At 35.2% G+C, this 18,297-nt stretch overlaps 1 protein-coding gene across 1 annotated transcript in view; it reads left to right on the top strand.

Moving 5' to 3' along the window:
• Window positions 1-1,246: 1,246 nt before the first annotated feature.
• Window positions 1,247-18,297, top strand: part of LOC124888779 — a 59,545-nt gene continuing 42,494 nt past the window's right edge. The window contains exons 1-3 of the mRNA XM_047400070.1: window positions 1,247-1,370; window positions 1,490-1,688; window positions 1,845-2,167. Coding sequence (XP_047256026.1) covers window positions 1,247-1,370; window positions 1,490-1,688; window positions 1,845-2,167 — 646 coding nt within the window. The remainder of the gene's footprint in view (window positions 1,371-1,489; window positions 1,689-1,844; window positions 2,168-18,297) is intronic.

Here is an 18,297-nt window from a genome sequence, read left to right on the forward strand (position 1 = left end):
GGTGTACCACCAAGCTCAGAAGTAAAATAAATAAAAGGGATTGTATCTACAGAATTTCATTAATATCATTTGAAACTGCCCATGTATTTTAAAATTATTTCATGCATAAGGTTTTGGTGAAATGCTCTCTCTTATATTATTTGTTAGAGTACATTATTTTTTATTTCTCTGCGTACTAGTACATCTTTATTGACCCCCTATATCTCAAGATCTAAGGCAAAGTCTCGCGGTCCTATCTGGCAGTAGATCGGTGTGTATCAGAAGTTACAGTTAGTGATCCTTCTCTATTTCGGAAGGCCTGATTTTTAGATTTTTATGTTTTCTCTGTATTATGGTCTACTGGGGACCTTGTCCTAGTTTTAGACGTGATATTAGTTCCTATATACTAGAGATTTTATAGGCAATTGTAGATGTTGTTAGAAGTTACGGATTCCATTTTGAATGGTTCCTTTGAGTTTTATTATTGATCATGATTCTGTATTAATATGTATGTCTGTATTGTCTTTTATAATATATGATAATATGCATGATTACAAGAAAGTGAAGAGCACTTGGGCCTTTATGGTTCGAGATGCTCATTGCGGCCAGGGTTTTGAATCGGGTTGTGACAAACTTGCTATCAGAGCACAGTTCATGGTCCCAGGGTGTCTGTAAAATCTTATCGGGTAGAGTCCTATATATGGGTGTGTTGCGCTCCACACTTATAAACAGGAGGCTACAGGTTATTTAGTAATGTCTCTCTTCTTTCATGATCTAGTTCATGCTATAGGGTTTGTATTTCCTTTAATTGGTGATTTCTTGCATTTTTGAAGGTTAACATACTTCCCCGTCAATCCAACAAATAGAATGCCCTAGATTAGAAGATTTTCCCTACCCATGGATGCAGACCCATAACAGAGCTTGCACCCCAAAGTTTGTTCCTAATTTGGGAGTTCCTCCAGTTCCAAACAGTCCACCTCGGGCTCCAGGGACCAATGTTAACCATCCCTAACCTCTTTAGAGAGAGGTTTCAAATGTTGAGTTCAGACATTCCATTCATATGATTGCATAACTGGTAGCCTCTCAGACCCATCGATTTGAAGATGTGGGTTTTGTGGCAGGTTTGTCTAAGTTTACTCAGGTTGGTCAATTTATGAGACTGAACCCACCTATGTTCACCGTCCCGAAGGTTGAGAAGGACCCCCAAGGGTTCATTGATAAGTTGGAGAAGATTTTTAGAGTTATGCACGTGAATGAGTTAGAAGGTATGGAGTTGGCAGTATATCAACTGAAAGATGCGGAAAATCAGTGGTACACTGAGTGGGAGAATTCGAAGGCTAGTGATGCTGAGCTTTCAGAGTGGGGTGAATTTGTGGAAGCTTTTTTGGATGGTTTTTTCCTCAGGAATTGAGGGAATCGAAGGCGAAAGAATTTATAAACTTGAAACAAAGGAAAATGAGTGTCAAAGAGTACTCACTGAAGTTCGACCAGTTATCTCATTATGCCCTAGAACTGGTAGGTAACATGAGAACCCACATGAGTAAGTTTGCATCTGGTCTCTCGAATAACTTTGTGTTGGAATACAAAGGGGCAATGCTGAACAGGGATATGGATTTCTCCATATTTTTTGTTCACATGCAACAAGTTGAGGAGAAGAAGAAAAGGGTGGTAGGAGCAAGGGAGAATTACAAGCAGGCTAAGAGGTCCAGGTCTACAGACTAGAATAACAGTAAACAATAGGGTGGTAATTAGGGAAATAGGTGGACTAAAAAGATGTTTTGGAGTAACACTCAGTCATTAGCTAATTCTCCAGCACCTAAGCTCCTGATGGATCAGTGATTTCCTTATTTTTTGGCTAATAGTAGGCCGAGAGTGAAGGGTACATTGTCACAAGGGAGTGTATCCCAGCTTGCTAGGTCATACCCTCGATGTTACTCATATAGAAAGTATCATCCAACGAAGTACCAGTTAGGTAGGTTAGTGTGTTATGCTTACGGCCAGCCAAGCCTTATTCAGGGAGACTGTCCATCTGATAGAAGATATTTTGGAGGTTCTAAGTCCCAACCAAATTCCTCAGCACCACTACCACCACCTAAAGGCACTACTTCTGTCATCGGAGGTCGGCCGCAACAAATTTATGCTCTATCCAGTTGCCAAGATATAGAGGCATCACCAAATATGGTCACAGGTAAGTTACAGATTTTCTCTCGTGATGTCTATGTATTACTTGATCCCGGGTATACCTTGTCTTATGTGATCCCTTATGTGGATATTGGTTTTGGTTTCCAACACTTAGTTACTCTTCCGAGCAATTCGGTACACCCTACAATCTGTAATTCCATGGGCTATATGGAATCCTTCCTGGACTAGGCGGACAAGCCTCCAATCCAAGTGTGCCACAAGAATTGGAGTTTTAATAAGTTGGTATACTTCTTTACAAGTATAACGTGACATCACCCTTACATGACGTCCATATTATCCCCTTTCGGGATAATACCCGTATCGGCAACTATGATTTCTAACAATGAGCCTTTACACTCAAACGCCTTCTTCGGGTAACCAATTAGCTCTCTTAAGCCAGAATTTTAGTTCTTTAAAATCATGATTCATACTTTCAAAATAATCAATACTTTTTCTATTAAGGGCATGTCATCACTAGGTATCGTCATACCCTAACTTGCAAGTCAATATTATATCAAATCCTTAACCCATCATATTCAAAACATGCACATGATCATCCAAGATTCATAACATCATAATAGAGTCATCACTTTGAAATATCAAGAAAAATTATGCAAACAACCTCTTTTGCACTGGTTAAAAACATGTGATGGTCATGTCAATTTATTCAACTACATACAATTCTTTCCCTTTAAAGCAAGAATGTAGTAATAGCAAGAAACTCCCTCTCATCATATATAAACCATGTCAAATACCATGATAGTGAGAATATCACTTTCAAATCCTAATGAATCAATTCCAAATTATTCACGAAAAATGCCATAACTTTTCGCTCGGGTATCAGATTTAGGAGAAATTGGTATCATTGAAAAGATAATTTAATTATCTACAATTTAGTGGGTCTTGAGCTACAGAATTCTACTTATATCAAAAGTTACACCTGTTCAAATATGACCCTTTTAGAATCGAATATCAAACTTTGGACGATTCAAAGGCTCTTAGCTCAACTTTGTTCTAAGTGGTTTCCATGAACATTTGTCACCTCATAATCACTTAACACACTAGGATAAAGATCATGACACATGAATTTAAATATGAGTCATGGGATTAGAGTTTACATACATAGGAATGACGGTTCAATTTCTAGCTCAAAAATGTGGGGCGTTACAATTTGATCTGTGTATTTTAACTTTATAATATCTACATAAATGTAACCAGCAAAGATTAGAGGGAGCTTAAAGGTTCGTATGGTACAAGGGATAACTAATACCTTATCAATTTTAGGATTAACTTATCTCACATTTGGTTGGAACAAAATACATGAAATTAATGAATTGCTAAAAGGGTAAAAAAGGGAAAAAAATTAAAACGGAGGGAGTATTAATTTCATCATTCTTTTTATGTAACATGTTTGTGCCTATATACCCAAATCCCGATTTATCCATCTCCGGCTACCAATTTACCATTGATAAATTCTTCACTTCCTGGCAGCAAAAGTCCCATCTTCAAACAACCCCATGCCAATTCCAGAACCTACACCAAATTGAATGACCACTAGTTCCAAGAATAATATTACCAAGCCCAAAAGACAATTTAGTTTTCTACAGTCAACTACTGTTTATGTACTCGTCTATGTTGGCGACATTTTGAATGGGAAGTCATCCCAGCTTGATTAGACATGTTATTGATTCCTTGGGCTCTCCTTTTTCTTTGAAGGATATTTGCTATTTAAACTTCTTTTTGGGTGTCGAAAGCTAAAAAAGTGTCAGATGGTCTTATTATCTCTCAGACGAAATACATTCTTGATATTTTGTCTAACTAAATATGCAAAATTGTAAAGGAGAGTTGACACTGCTCTGATAAACTACCTCAGGATACTATACTCTGCATGCCATCTTCGGTAAGTTGCCATATTTATCATTCACACGGCTTTAAATTTCCTATGTTGTCAACAAACTCTCATAGTTTATGTATGATTCTACTGATGAACATTGGAAGGTAGTTAAAAGGATACTAATGAACATTGCAATATTTGGTGGTGCCTTCTTATGACACAAGACTCCCGATGAAATTTCTCATCTCCTTAGATAACGATCCAAGATACTTGAAACTCTCTCCATAGTAGCCTCATGTGCTACATCACTAAACTTGCACTCCAAGTATTCTATCTTGATTCTACTCAACTTGAATCCTTTACACTCCAAAGGTCTGTCTCCATACCTTTAGCTCAAAGTTAACTCCTCCCCAATCTTATCAACCAAAACTATGTTATACATAAATAACATACACTACAATACATACAACACTGTGAATTTCCATAGACCATCCGATGCAGCTTGCCTGCTGTTTTCTATCTTAAGAACATTGATTTGCGATGATCAGGAAACATAAACACGATTGACTTAATTATCTCCAATTGATGCTTCCTAGATTCTACTCCATATTTCATTATAGCTAGACATTGATTACCTCATTTATTTGAGGACTATTTAAGTAGATCTCAGACTTTAGTTTGTTGTATTTGATGAATTTTAACTCTTCTTTCTTGAAAACAATCCAGTAATCACACGTAAGTGCTTTTTATGACATGTGAAAATGAAATCAGATCTTTTATTAAGTTCTATGCAAATAACCACATAATCCTCTCTAATGGCATTCTTTGTGGTTATTTTATCTCGATATTTTCAAGTTAGTTCCTCCCTAAGTGGTTCATCCAGATGTGGTTCAAGATTGTCATAGTGATAGTTGAGTACAAAAGGAGCAACATTTGTTATTAGTGTGGAAGTAGGCACATTCATGGGTAATGATACATTTACCCTGACCTCATTTGTTTCCACACTTGTCGTTCAACACCTTCACTAATTATATTACCCTCAAATACGGAGTAATTGTGTCAATATCCAAACTAGGGCCTGGTCATGATGGACATCCCGAACGATAAAGGCCAAGACGTCCTATTCTATCTGGTAATCGTGTATAACATTCATATAATAAAAGAAGATGCGGAAATATAATCCAATACGGAAACATGATCATATTCTAGATTTAGTTCAACAATAAAGAATGAAATCCAATACCAACTAACAACGTCTAAAAACCATCTGCGAAATCTCTACTACATGATCAAATAACAACTGTCTGAAAACTGGGATAAGGCCCCCAGTAGACCAAAATCATTACTAATGATAAATGTCTGAAAGTAAATAGGTCTTCTAAAATATAGAAGGATCACCAACTAGACTCTGCACTTCTGTCTAAAGAAATCTACTGCTTATGAGGACCCCTAAATTATACCTTAGAACCTGGAAGGTAGGGGGTCAATACAGATGTACTGGTACACAAATAAATCCAAAATAAAGCTTGTATATAAATAAAATAGTTGAGAGCTAGTCATAAACATCATGAAAGATATACTTTCAAAATACATGGGCATTTTTGAAAACATAAAACCTTTCTGTTAATGCAATTCTATTCTTCGTATTACTTTTGAGTTAGGTGGCACTCCCCTACAAGTCTGATATTCCATGGGCTATATGGAATCCGCCATTGACTTGGAGGGGAAGCCCCCAACCCAAGTGTGCTGCAAGGGTTGGAGTGGTCTGAGTCTGATATGCCATAGGGAACTAGGCCAACTAATATAATATACCCGGATCGGCAAATCACAGTTTTAGGTAATGAGTTGTCTGAACTCGTTCCTTCTTCGGGGAACCACCTAAGATCTATTTATGCCCAATTATAGTCTGTTCTGAAACATGCATCATTCTAGTTTCAAAATCTAAAAATCTGATTTCAAACATACATTCTATTCTATTCTGAATGAACATGGCATTATCTGAGTTGGTGTCATCACACCAAGACTTGCAAGTCCTATTTCTGAGACATAATGCACCATGCAAGATTCTTTCATCAAAAACTCAATTAAGACCACCCAAATATACAGATAGTATAAGAGATTTCATGTTTTGAAACATAAGTCAAAACAATGCAAAAATTCTTCAAACATATGGTGGTCACGTGCTTTTGGCAAAACCATGCACTCTTTCATTATATGCATATTCAACATTTTTCAACATGTACAACCCTCTCTTTTGGAATCAAAATCATAACCCAAATATAAAATTACTCAAGACATTTCATATCACGCTTTTCAAGATGCATTCAAAATAATTCATAGCATATCATAAGTAAAGGAAAATCATAATAAGAGAGGGATTTTTCATGATTCATGCTCTCAATTCAATCACCAACCTTAAAACACATGCTTACATATATATATATATATAATTTCAAATCAATTTGGGGGAAGTCCTAAAGGCCAAAATGATATCATCAATACTTCTAAAACATAAATGTATTCATAAATCCGAAACCCCTTTCTTAAAATCATGATTTCTATTCCCATGAGATTTTAGGAAAACCCCACGTACCTCAAATTAATTAATTTAAAGAGAAGAACTCAAATCTCAATCCGTTCCTTGGAAATCTTGAACTTAAGGCTTGATTTTCTTGAATTTCTTATTCTTGGAGAAAACCCTAGTTTGATCTTATTTGGAGAGTGAAGAGAAAGTTTTTGATGTTGTAAAATTGATAGTGATTGATTAATAATGCTTAAGGGGTGATTTAATTTGTATGAAAGGTTTTGGAGTGATGGAAAGACCAAAATACCCCTAAGGAATCCAAAAAAAAAATCGTATAATTGCATCAGTTGACGACCAGGGTTGATGGGCTGTCACTCAGGTGATAAGTCATCACTCAGGTCATCACTTTTGGGCTGGTTTTCACCATTTACTGCCTTAGGCTGATGACCAGGTCTGATGGGCAGTCACACAGCTAATAAGCACTTAGCCTCGTCGTCACGTTTTGGCAAACAGACACTTCGAAGTAAAAAGAGCATAAATTTTTAATCCTATATCGTATTTTTGAAAAATTGGTTTAATTGGAAATATAATTTGAAGAGCTTTCATTTGATACATAGTACGCCCTCTAATTCGTTATATACAAAGAGTTATGCTTGATCAAAGTGTACCTAAGTTTTGATGCTCACTCAAACTCGAACGATAGGAAAGCTTTCAACTCGTCCCTGAGTTAGGGAAACTCTATGATCTAAATTTATGCTCAAATAGGTTTCCACACTACATAATTGATTAACATGCCAAATTTGTGTAGGATTTATGGCTTTTGGATCATCAACACATAAAAATGACGATTTTTGTTCTAGACTGAAATACGAGGTCTTACATTATCTCCCCCTTGGGATCATTCGTCCATGAATAATGGGTAGGAACGTTGAAGTTTAAAGGTATGGAATAACACAGAAAAGATGTGTCCTCTAAGAAAGGATATAACTGATCCAAAATATTTAAACTTCTATCATGAAACTGAATTCTGAGCTGACTTGCCCTTACTTGCTTTAGGGAGCTGAGTCATACTGAGAGTTTAGGTTTCCCTTAAAGTGTTCATGATCAGATCATACATATTGAATTTGGAAAAGATGACTTATTCAAGTACTAATCATGAGGCAACAAGATTTATATCATACAAAGGTATTATCCTGTTTGAGCCAAAATAGCTGGAAAATTTTGAGATTATACGCTCAACTCTTATGCTTCGAGTCATGACCAAATAGCTGAATCTGAAACATGATGCTTGGAATGAACTGAATTCATAATTTACATGTATGGATTAGATTATCTCTTGGGATGGTCATACACATGAGACTTCAGATAGTAGGACTAGGTGAAAAGGTGGAAAACCACTATAACTTGTCTGCTTGACTGTTAAACTGAATTTCTGGATATACAGACGGAATTATACTGGACACTCGTACTTAACTGGAGTATCTCTTCAACACTCTTTCTAAAGGAGTTCTAGTAGCATTAGGGAGCCAAAGATCTTGGACACAATTTACACCAGACATCCAACTACGGAACCACAACATTGACACTACTCTATAGCACGGAATATGGACATGTATCTCATAAACTAGGATAGAATTACCAAACCTTAGGCAATGCAACTTCTTACTTTCAAGATTAGCCACACTTCTAAAATACTCTCTCAACTATACTTTCCCCTTAAACACCATGCTCATTGATTCCACTTATTTTTCTCACATGGCCGTTGATATTTTCATTTACTAATGTCTAAACTAAACTAAATCCCTTCACCATCTTCAAGCCTAACTCAAAATCACAAGACGCACCACGTACTACTATAATACTAGTCTGAATCATGAATTCAGCACACCCTATATTTCATAATTCCTCATCTCTTGCATATTTCAGATGATACACATAAAATATCCTCAACTAACCAAGAAATACATGAAACTTCACCCCAAAATTCTTTCAACTTATAGACTTACATAAAACAAGCACACAACAATTTTTTCCCAAATATAACAATTAAAACTTCAACTAACCTTGACATATATCAAAGACTTGGACTCAATCTTACTCCATAATTACTACCTTAACTCAAATAAGTACACAACCATCTTTCATCAACAAGAAATGTTTACTCTTTCCCATCTCGACAATTGTTCATCATCACTATCTCGACCTAAGGGAAAAGGTCATCAAAAAATTGGAATATCGAGATTCGAAACATGAGGGGATTACTAAGCATAACTTGATACCCTACTGAGGCGTGAGCAATAGAGCACTCAAGGAATGGAATCATTAAAGAGATCTAATCTGAGGATGTACCTGATATAAATCTAAATTTTCACTGATCGTTAAGAGCATAACATGTGCACAAGAGTCATGAACTGCATGACCTAATTTTTTTTTTGAATTCATAACTTACGGAAAGTGATTTTGACTGTTGAACAAACTGGTAGCTCATCATACTAGGAACTAGGAGAGTGATTCCTTATCATATGCATGAACACGAGCTATGATCATGAAGCTGAAACAAAAAGCATGAGTATGTATCAGAATAACTAAATTAAACTGCTCAAATAAGAATAGATTGAACATCATTCTTTCTCACGGCCAATTCCACAACTTACTGGCATATCTATTAGCATCTGAAAACGTGACTTGGTTACTCGTTCTATCATCTCCCCCTTAGATTTAAGCCAATACTCTAAGTCTGTAAACCACTATATACACTTTGTTATAATCTAAAATCACTTCACTCTAGAGTCGGAGATATAACAATATGCATAAAACTAAACTTACCCTGTAAGGCGATGTCTTCATGTATAACAACCAATGCTAATACCTCATTCTAAGATTCAACCCTTAGGTTTATATAGCCCCAAAAGTCATCATAACAGCTTAAACATTCACCAACTTAGATTCTTCTAACACTAAACATGGATATTTCAAAAACCTTTGATGGACTATTCAATTTTTATCATAGTCTACTAGCATCATGCCTGCAAACTTATATTTCTAAACTATGAGAATCAAGATTATACATAAAGACTCAACATTATTAAACATAACTCCATAACTTAGCTATCAAGAACATCACATATTGTCTAACTAGACTTTCTCCACCTAGCAACTCAATTTGTACTACTAACCACACAACATGCAATGATCTTTGAAAGTAATGCAACCCCATTGCCCTTAGGCATACTTCTACATCATACTTACAACATCAAACTTGATTACGAATCAAAGAAACTTAAGCTCTTGTATACACAGTTCAAGCCCACTAGATCACTTTCACATAACTAAAACCCACCACATCAATTGATTATATCCATCTTGATCACCATCTACTATTCCAACTTAGTGTCTAGTTCTAGCTATAATGAACTACAACTTCATACAATTTTCTTACATGCCAAACATCTGAAAACATTAATCCTCCAACACTTTATAACAATAAGGATCAATCACAATCGTATTATCTATCTTATTTAAAATCTATTAACACATCCTCCTTCTACACATCATTACTGTCTACCCCTTTTATACAGCTAAACTTAGTTCATAGCTCTATAAATCCCAACTAAACTCTCTGTTGCAACCTCAGGGGCATCTAAATTAACACCACTCATCCCCCAAGAACCTTTATTAATAACCTATAATTTTCTTACACGGCAAACACCATCAACAACTCTTTTCATACTTCAAGTAAACAATTATTCACCTTAACTAATAACTTCTTCTCTACCTTACCTTCTACTAAACTAACACATAGGGACATATCACTTTATTACAAACTCAATCTCATGCAAAAAGATTTGGCAATACATATATTCAATAAATCGCCCTTACCACTTTTCTTGCCATTACGCCTCTAAACCCCCAGTCCCAACCAACACAAGAACATCAAGATCAACAACAAGTTGCTAGTGAATCAAAATCTACATTGCTTCACTAGACTTTAATTTTTTTCTGAACAAAAAAATGAGATGAATGACAAGGCAACTATGCTAGTGAATTGAAAGAGCCCCACACAGCTTCACTAGACTTTCAGTTTCAACAACACAATGATAACAAGATTACAAGAGATAGAAACTTGACACACCATATTCAATGATCTAAGAATACATATTTTACTCTGTATAATTAAAAATCAGAGTCAAACACTTCCCCCTTAAGCATGACATCTGCAACATAAATTTTTGAAAAGGGACTGAATACACTTAATATCACAGGCTAAAAAGCATGATTTCATCAGAATCAAAGTTCACACTAGAATCAATACACCCTGAAGCACTAACAAACTCTTCTCAAGCCCTTGCAAAATCTTAAAATCTTATGTAACTCTATTAGAAAGGACCATACCATTTAGACTCTAAAATTCTGCACTTGAATCACCCCAATAATGAGACATATCTGAGCACATCAAAGTAAGTAAAGAATTGGGATAACTTTACTTTCGTATGGGCAGCACCATGGAAGGAATTAGAGTATGGAAGAGGAACATTCTAATTCCATAGCACAAACTAAAACATGAAGAAAGGGAGACATTCCTAAATGCCTAGTAGCCTCCTACTTATAAGTGTGGCACGCTACACACCCATAAACAGTACTCTACCCGATATGATTTTGCAGACACCCTGGGACCATGAACCATGATTTGATACCAAGTTTATCATGACATAAACTAGGGCCTGGTCGTGACGGACATCCCGAACCTTGAAGGCCAGGACGTCCTATTCTATATGGTAATTATGCACAATATTCATATAATAAAAAAAGATGCAGAAATATAATCTAATATGGAAACATGGTCATATTCTATATTCAGTTCAACAATGAAGAATAAAATCCCATACCAACTAACAACATGTAAAAACCATCTGTGAAATCTCTACTATATGATTACATAACAACTGTCTGAAAACTAGGACAAGCCCCCAGTAGACCAAAACCATAACTAATGATAAATGTCTGAAAGTAAATAGCCCATCTAAAATATAAAAGGCTCACCAACTAGACCCTGCACTTCTTTCTGAAGAAATCTACTACTTATCAGGACCCCCAAATTGTGCCTTAGAACTTGGAAGGTAGGGGGTTAATACAAATGTACTGGTATGCGAAGAAATCCAAAATAAAGCTTGTATATGAATAAAATAGTTGAGAGCTAGTCATAAACATCATGAAAGATATACTTTCAAAACATATGGGCATTTTTTATAACATAAAACCTGTCTATTAATGCAATTCTATTCTTCGTATTAATTTTGAGTTAAGTGGCACTCCCCTACAAGTCTGATATTCCATGGTCTATATGGAATCTGTCATTGACTTGGCGGGGAAGCCCCCAACCCAAGTGTGCTGCAAGGAATGAAGTGGTTTGAGTTTGATACGCCACAGGGAACTAGGCCAGCATAATATACTATACCCAGATCTATAAATCATGATTTTGGGCAGTGAATTGTCTGAACTCGTGCCTTTTTTGGGGAACCACCTAAGATCTCTTTATGCCCAATTTTAGTCTATTCTGAAACATGCATCATTCTAGTTTCTAAATCTGAAAGTCTGATTTCAAACATACATTCTATTCTGTTCTAAATTAACATGGCATTATCTGAGTTGGTGTTATTACACCAAGAATTGCAAGTCCTATTTCTGAGTCATAATGCATTATGAAAGATTCTTTCATCAAAAACTCAATTCAGACCACCCAAACATACAGATAATATAAGAGATTCATGTTTCCACACATAAGTCAAAACTATGCAAAAATTCTTCAAACATATGGTAGTCACGTGCTTTTGGAAAAATCATGCACTCTTTCATTATATGCATATTCAACATTTATCAACATGTACAATCCTCTCTTTCGAAATCAAAATCATAACCCAAATATAACATTACTCAAGACAATTCGTATCATATTTTTCAAGATGCATTCAAAATAATCCATAGCATATCATAAGTAAAGAAAAATCATAATAAGAGAGGGATTTTTCATGAGTCATGCTCTGAATTCAATCACCAACCATAAAACACATGCTTACATATATATATATAATTTCACATCAATTTGGGGGAAGGCCTAAAGGCCAAAACAATATCACCAATACTTCTAAAACATGAATGTATTCATAAATCCGAAACTCCTTTCTTAAAATCATGATTTCTATTCCCATGAGATTTTAGGAAAACCCTGCATACCTCAAATTAATTTTTTTAAAGAGAAGAACTTAAATCTCGATCTGTTCCTTGGAAATCTTGAACTTAAGGCTTGATTTTCTTGAAATTTTTGTTCTTGGAGAAAACCCTAGTTTGATCTTATTTGAAGAGTGAAGAGGAACTTTTTGATATTGTAAAACTGATAGTGATTGATTAATAACTCTTAAGGGGTGATTAAATTCATGTGAAAGGTTTTTGGATTGAGGGAAAAACCAAAATAACCCTAAGGAACTAAAAAAAAATTACATAATTACATCAGTTGACGACCAGTGTTGATGGGTCGTCAATCTGGTTATAAGTTGTCACCCAGGTCATCACTTTTGGTCTTGTTTTCACCATTCACTGCCTTAGGCTGACAACCAGGTCTGACGGGCCTCACACAGCTTATAAGCCATCAGCCTCGTCGTCACGTTTTGGTGGACAGACACTTCGAAGTAAAAAGAGCATAACTTTCTACTCCAATATCAAATTTTTACAAAATTGGTATTGTTGGAAAGATAATTTGAAGATATTTCATTTGATATATAGTAGGCCCTCTAAGTTGTTATATACAAAGAGTTATTATTGATCGAATTTGACCTAAGTTTCAATGCTCACTCAAACTCGAATGATAGGAGAGCTTTCAACTCGTCCTTGAGTTAGGGAACCTCTATGATCTCAATTCATTCTCAAATAGGTTCCCACACTACATAAGTGATTAACATGCCAAATTGGCTTTTGATTGAAAATTCAAGATCCCTAGACCAAGATCTTCAAGATTCTCTCATCACAACTACGAAAAGTCCTAAAAGCAAGAGTTCATTCAAGTTCCTAATCCAAGGCATGTGGGATTTGAACAAAAACACCCTTTCATTCTTGTGCCAAAAGGTTTTAGTTTCTCTTCAAGAATTTCATATTTCCAAGACGAATTCATATTATTTTACTATATTTAACGTTTATGAGATTATGGAATCGTTCAAGTCTTGAATTGCATAATTATCTTGTTTAATTATGATCTAAATTGAGAGTTCATGATATAAATTGCACATTCCTATATTGATATCATATTTTCAAGAATTTCCAAGATTTGTCGTCATGAATTGAGCCTTATTGTGAAATTTTGAGACTTTGAGAATGAATTATTGATACTCTTTAAAGTGTTTCAAGAAGAGTACTTAAATTTTTATGTTGTTGATATTTTAAAGATTTGTTAAAAAGTCTAGATTCAAAGAAAAGAATTGAGATTTGATCTTAAGCTAAGAAAGAAATCCACATTATTTTGATTTGAGATAAAGGGGAGTATATTGGCCTCTATTACATATTGTTCAATTGTTTAAGGTGGATTTTCTTAAAGTTTTGAGCTAAGTAAGGGAGTAGTATTAGCACCGAGTTGGGCTTGATTCCAAGGTCTCATGCCCTAAAACTACGAGCCACCGGAGAATTTGATTTACTCTAAGTTGGTTAAGCTAGTGATCACTAAAACTTAAAGCTTCTACTCCGATGGAAAGGATAGAACAGGTCTCCCCAATGTGGGAAAAATGTTGGACTCCATGTCCGTTAGAAGAAACTCCTAAAGTAGTCCCGCACTCTATCTAAGATAAAGGTATATGTATTTTGAAAGCTATGATTCCTAGATTTCTAAGGTTCTCAAGTGTCAAAATCTTTAAGTATCCAAAGAAGTTCCTAGTTTTTATGAGATTAAAGTGTATGTTCTGAAAGATGTTTTTTTAAGACTTTAACTATCCTACAAGTTTGAGAACAAAGAAAGAATGCAAAATTTAAAAACTAAGTATAATGACTAACGAGATTTACACTATATGTTTCATTATTCATGATTTATGGGATTTACAATTCAGATTTATTCCAGCTTTATGAATCATTCATATTAGCATGCATGTTTTATAAGAAAATGATGATATTGTTTACTATATGCATACACCCCCATATACTCAGTACATCCTCAAAGTACCGATCCACATATATATATATGTGCTAAATTGTCTCGTAATATAGATACAAGTTGTAGAGAATATACCGTATTCAGTCAGTCCGCAGCTTCTAGTCAGCAGGTGATGAGTCCTTACGATTCAAGGGCTTAAGTGAGTTATACATTTCGAGAAGTATTGTATTTTCTTTATTCAGTCATATTGAGATATGATAGTTGGGAGTCATGATTCGGCTACCTATAGTCAGTACTATTAGAGGCTTCGTAGACAGTCAGTAGAGTTAATGTACTCACAGTTTTAGTTTTGTTTTGTAAAAACAAACTTATAATCTTGTAAATTCAGTTTTATATTGATCAGATTCAGAAAGAGTTATTTTCTGCTAATTTTTATAGATTTATACTTTTTATTCAGTTGCTTATGAGTTATGCTAGTAGAAGGGTTAACTTGGGATCACTTGTGACCCTAAGCATCATATGACGTCTCGGGACCCATTTTTGGGGCATTACAAACCTGGTATCAGAGCACAAAGTTCAAGTGTACTAAGGTGTCTGTGAAGTCGTGTCTAGTAGAGTCTCGTGGAATGGTATGGAGACGTCGGTACTTTTCTTCAAGAGGCTACAAGGCATTTAAGAAAATTTTTCTTTCTTTCCCACTCTAGATCATACAATAAAGTTGTTCTCTTAGAATCTCCTTTTTATTCGTGTGTTACCCTAAATTTTCCTCGACTATGTATTATTCTTGAGATAGCATGATCAGAAGTTCTAGTTCCTCCCCAGATAATGCTTCTATATTTTTTAGCAGAAGTTTCAAAAGTTACACAAAGGGTTTAAGAGGAGCTCTCTAGTGTGTTAAGTTTCATAAGTTGAAAGTTATGTCCTCATTCTTATGAGTAATTCAATTAAGATAGAGTAGGATGTGTATTCTTAGATCATTAAATATTGTGTGTCAAGTTTCTATCTCTTGTAATCTTTTTATCATTGTGCTATTGAAAACTCAAAGTCTAGTGAAGCTGTGTGAGGCCTATTTCAATTCACTAGCATAGTTGCTCTATTATTCATCTCATTTCTTGTTCAAAACACAAAATCAAAGTCTAGTGAAGCCGTGTAAGGCCTATTTCGATTCACTAGCAACTTGTTGTTCATCTTGTTGTTCTTGTATTAGTTGGAACTGGGGGTTTAGAAATTTAGTGACAAGAAGGGTGGCAAGGGCAGTTTATTGAATATGTATATAGCTGAATTTTTACATATGATTGAGTTAGTAATGAATATGTCCTTGTGTGTTAGTTTAGTAGAAGGTAGAGAAGGAGTTATTAGTTAAGGAGAATTGTTGCTTGTTTGAAGAATGAAAAGATTTATTGATGATATTTGTTGTGTTAGAAAAGTATAGGTTATTGATGAAACTACTTGGTGGTTGAATATTGTTAATTTAAGATTCGTTGAAGTTACAAAAAGGGAGTTTAGTTGAAACTTATAGAGCTATCAAAGAAGTTAGGTATATAGATGGGTGAAAAAAAATAATGTATAAAAGAAGGATGTGTTGATGGATTGTAAATAAGATAGGACATATGATTTTGATAGATTATTATTGTTATGAAGTTCTAGTGTACTAGTGTTTTTAGATGTTTGACATGTAAGAATATTGTGAGAAGTTGTGGTTAACCATAGCTAGAACTAGACACTAAGTTTGAATAGTAGATGATGAGCAAGGTGGATATAATGATTGATGTGTTTGTGATTGTTAGCTGTATGGAAGCGATCTAGTAGGCTTGAACAGTGTATGCAAGAGCTTAAGCTTATTTATTTGAAATTTAGTATGATGTTGCAAGTATGATGTAGAGGTGTGCCCAAGGTGATATGGGGATTCACTATTTTCAAAATTTGTTAAGTGTTATGTAGTTAGTAGTACCCTTGAATTGATAAGTATAAATGAGGTGATGTGGTATATGAGGTTCTTGTTAGTTAGGTTATGGGTTATAGGTTGATGATGTTGGGTATGTTGGTGTAAGTTTAGAGATGTGATATTAGTAGACTATAGAGGAAGCATTAGCAGAGAGTTTTACACTTTCAGGTGTAGTCTATTGGGTTAAGTTCTATTATTTACGTGTATTGTAAGACCCCAAAAGTTCCCTCATTGTCTAAGATCTTTAGAGCATGTCAAGAGAGTTATCACACTTAAAAAATTTGGCTAAGTGTTGGGACTTACTCATTTTTAGGACCTTTAAATTTTGAGGAATTTATTTCCAACCTTCCCGACCTCCATTTTCTGATTTTATTTTTATGATTCATGATGGGGCAAGTCAAGAGTACATCTCGAGTGAGTTTTAGAATTTTTGGATAAGCGTAAGGGAGTGTTTGGGGTAGAAAAATAGTAAGCTGGAGCGATTAGCCCACGACGCCTTTCTTAGTCTGGTGCCTGGGGGTCACCGCGATGGGCAAGGCAGTGCCTTTCTTAGTCCAGCGGACTAGCCTCCGCAGTGCCCTGGCTAGTCCGCTTGGGGCAAATTTTCAGCATTCCACTCTATCTCATTAATGGAAAAATAGTCTTTTTTTCCACCCCAATCCATCCAAACAAAAGATTAAATCCCATTCTAAGCACATTAGGCATGTTTTTATTACTTTTCTCTCAAGCAATACCCTAAGAACTCAAAATCTCCTCCTCCAAGAAGTATAAATCCTCCATTCTTACTCTAAGAAAGCTTTAGATTTAGGGGTTCCACAGATTTATAATGATGGTTTAAAGCTAAGGGGGAGTTGATAGAATAAGTAACACAGTGAGACTTCTCGATTTTAGCAGTGATACTAGGGTAGTGTAGAAACATCAAGAGAGTGAGGATGGAGATTAACCCATTCTTATTTTGGTGTTGGTATTTCAGTTATTCCAATATCTACTCATGCCTTACATGTCAGTTCAATGATCATAGTTCATGTTCACACACATAATAGAGAATCTTGTATTTTCCCAGTTCTTAGTATGAGGAGTTCCAGTTCGTTCAGAAGTTGGAATCATATTCCATGAGTTATGAACTCTGAATTTAGGTCACGCAGCTCATGACTCATGTACTACAACTTTTTAGTATGTTCATTTCTAGTGCTAAGGCAATACTCTTAATGATCAGCAAAATTAAGATTTATATCATGCATGTACTCAGATTATACCTCTTTGATGAGTTTATGATGTTAAATACTCTATTCCTCTGGCCTCAGATGAGTTCCCAAATTATGCTTAGTATATCTTCATGTTCCGTATCTCGATATTCCAACCTTTCAGTGACCTTCCCTTAGATCAAGATAGTGATGATGAATGATTGTACAGATAGAAATAAGTAATTGTGTCATGTTTGGAGACATTTTTGTATGTTTGTTTTATATAGGTCTATAAATGGAGGAATATTGAGTTGAAGTTTTGTGTATGACTTGGTCAGTTAAGAATATTTTAGATATGTATTCTTAAGCATAGTGAGAGAAATCTATTGCTGATAGAGGTTTAGAGAATATGAGTGCTTTCTTAGAAGTACATAGGTGGTTATGAAGATAGGCTCGAATGTCATGTCAGTATATAAGGGGTTGAATTTAGCTGTTAAAGTGATGAGGAAAATCATCCTAGAG

Source organism: Capsicum annuum, chromosome 11 (assembly GCF_002878395.1).
Source record: "Capsicum annuum cultivar UCD-10X-F1 chromosome 11, UCD10Xv1.1, whole genome shotgun sequence".
NCBI classification, from domain to species: Eukaryota; Viridiplantae; Streptophyta; class Magnoliopsida; order Solanales; family Solanaceae; genus Capsicum; species Capsicum annuum.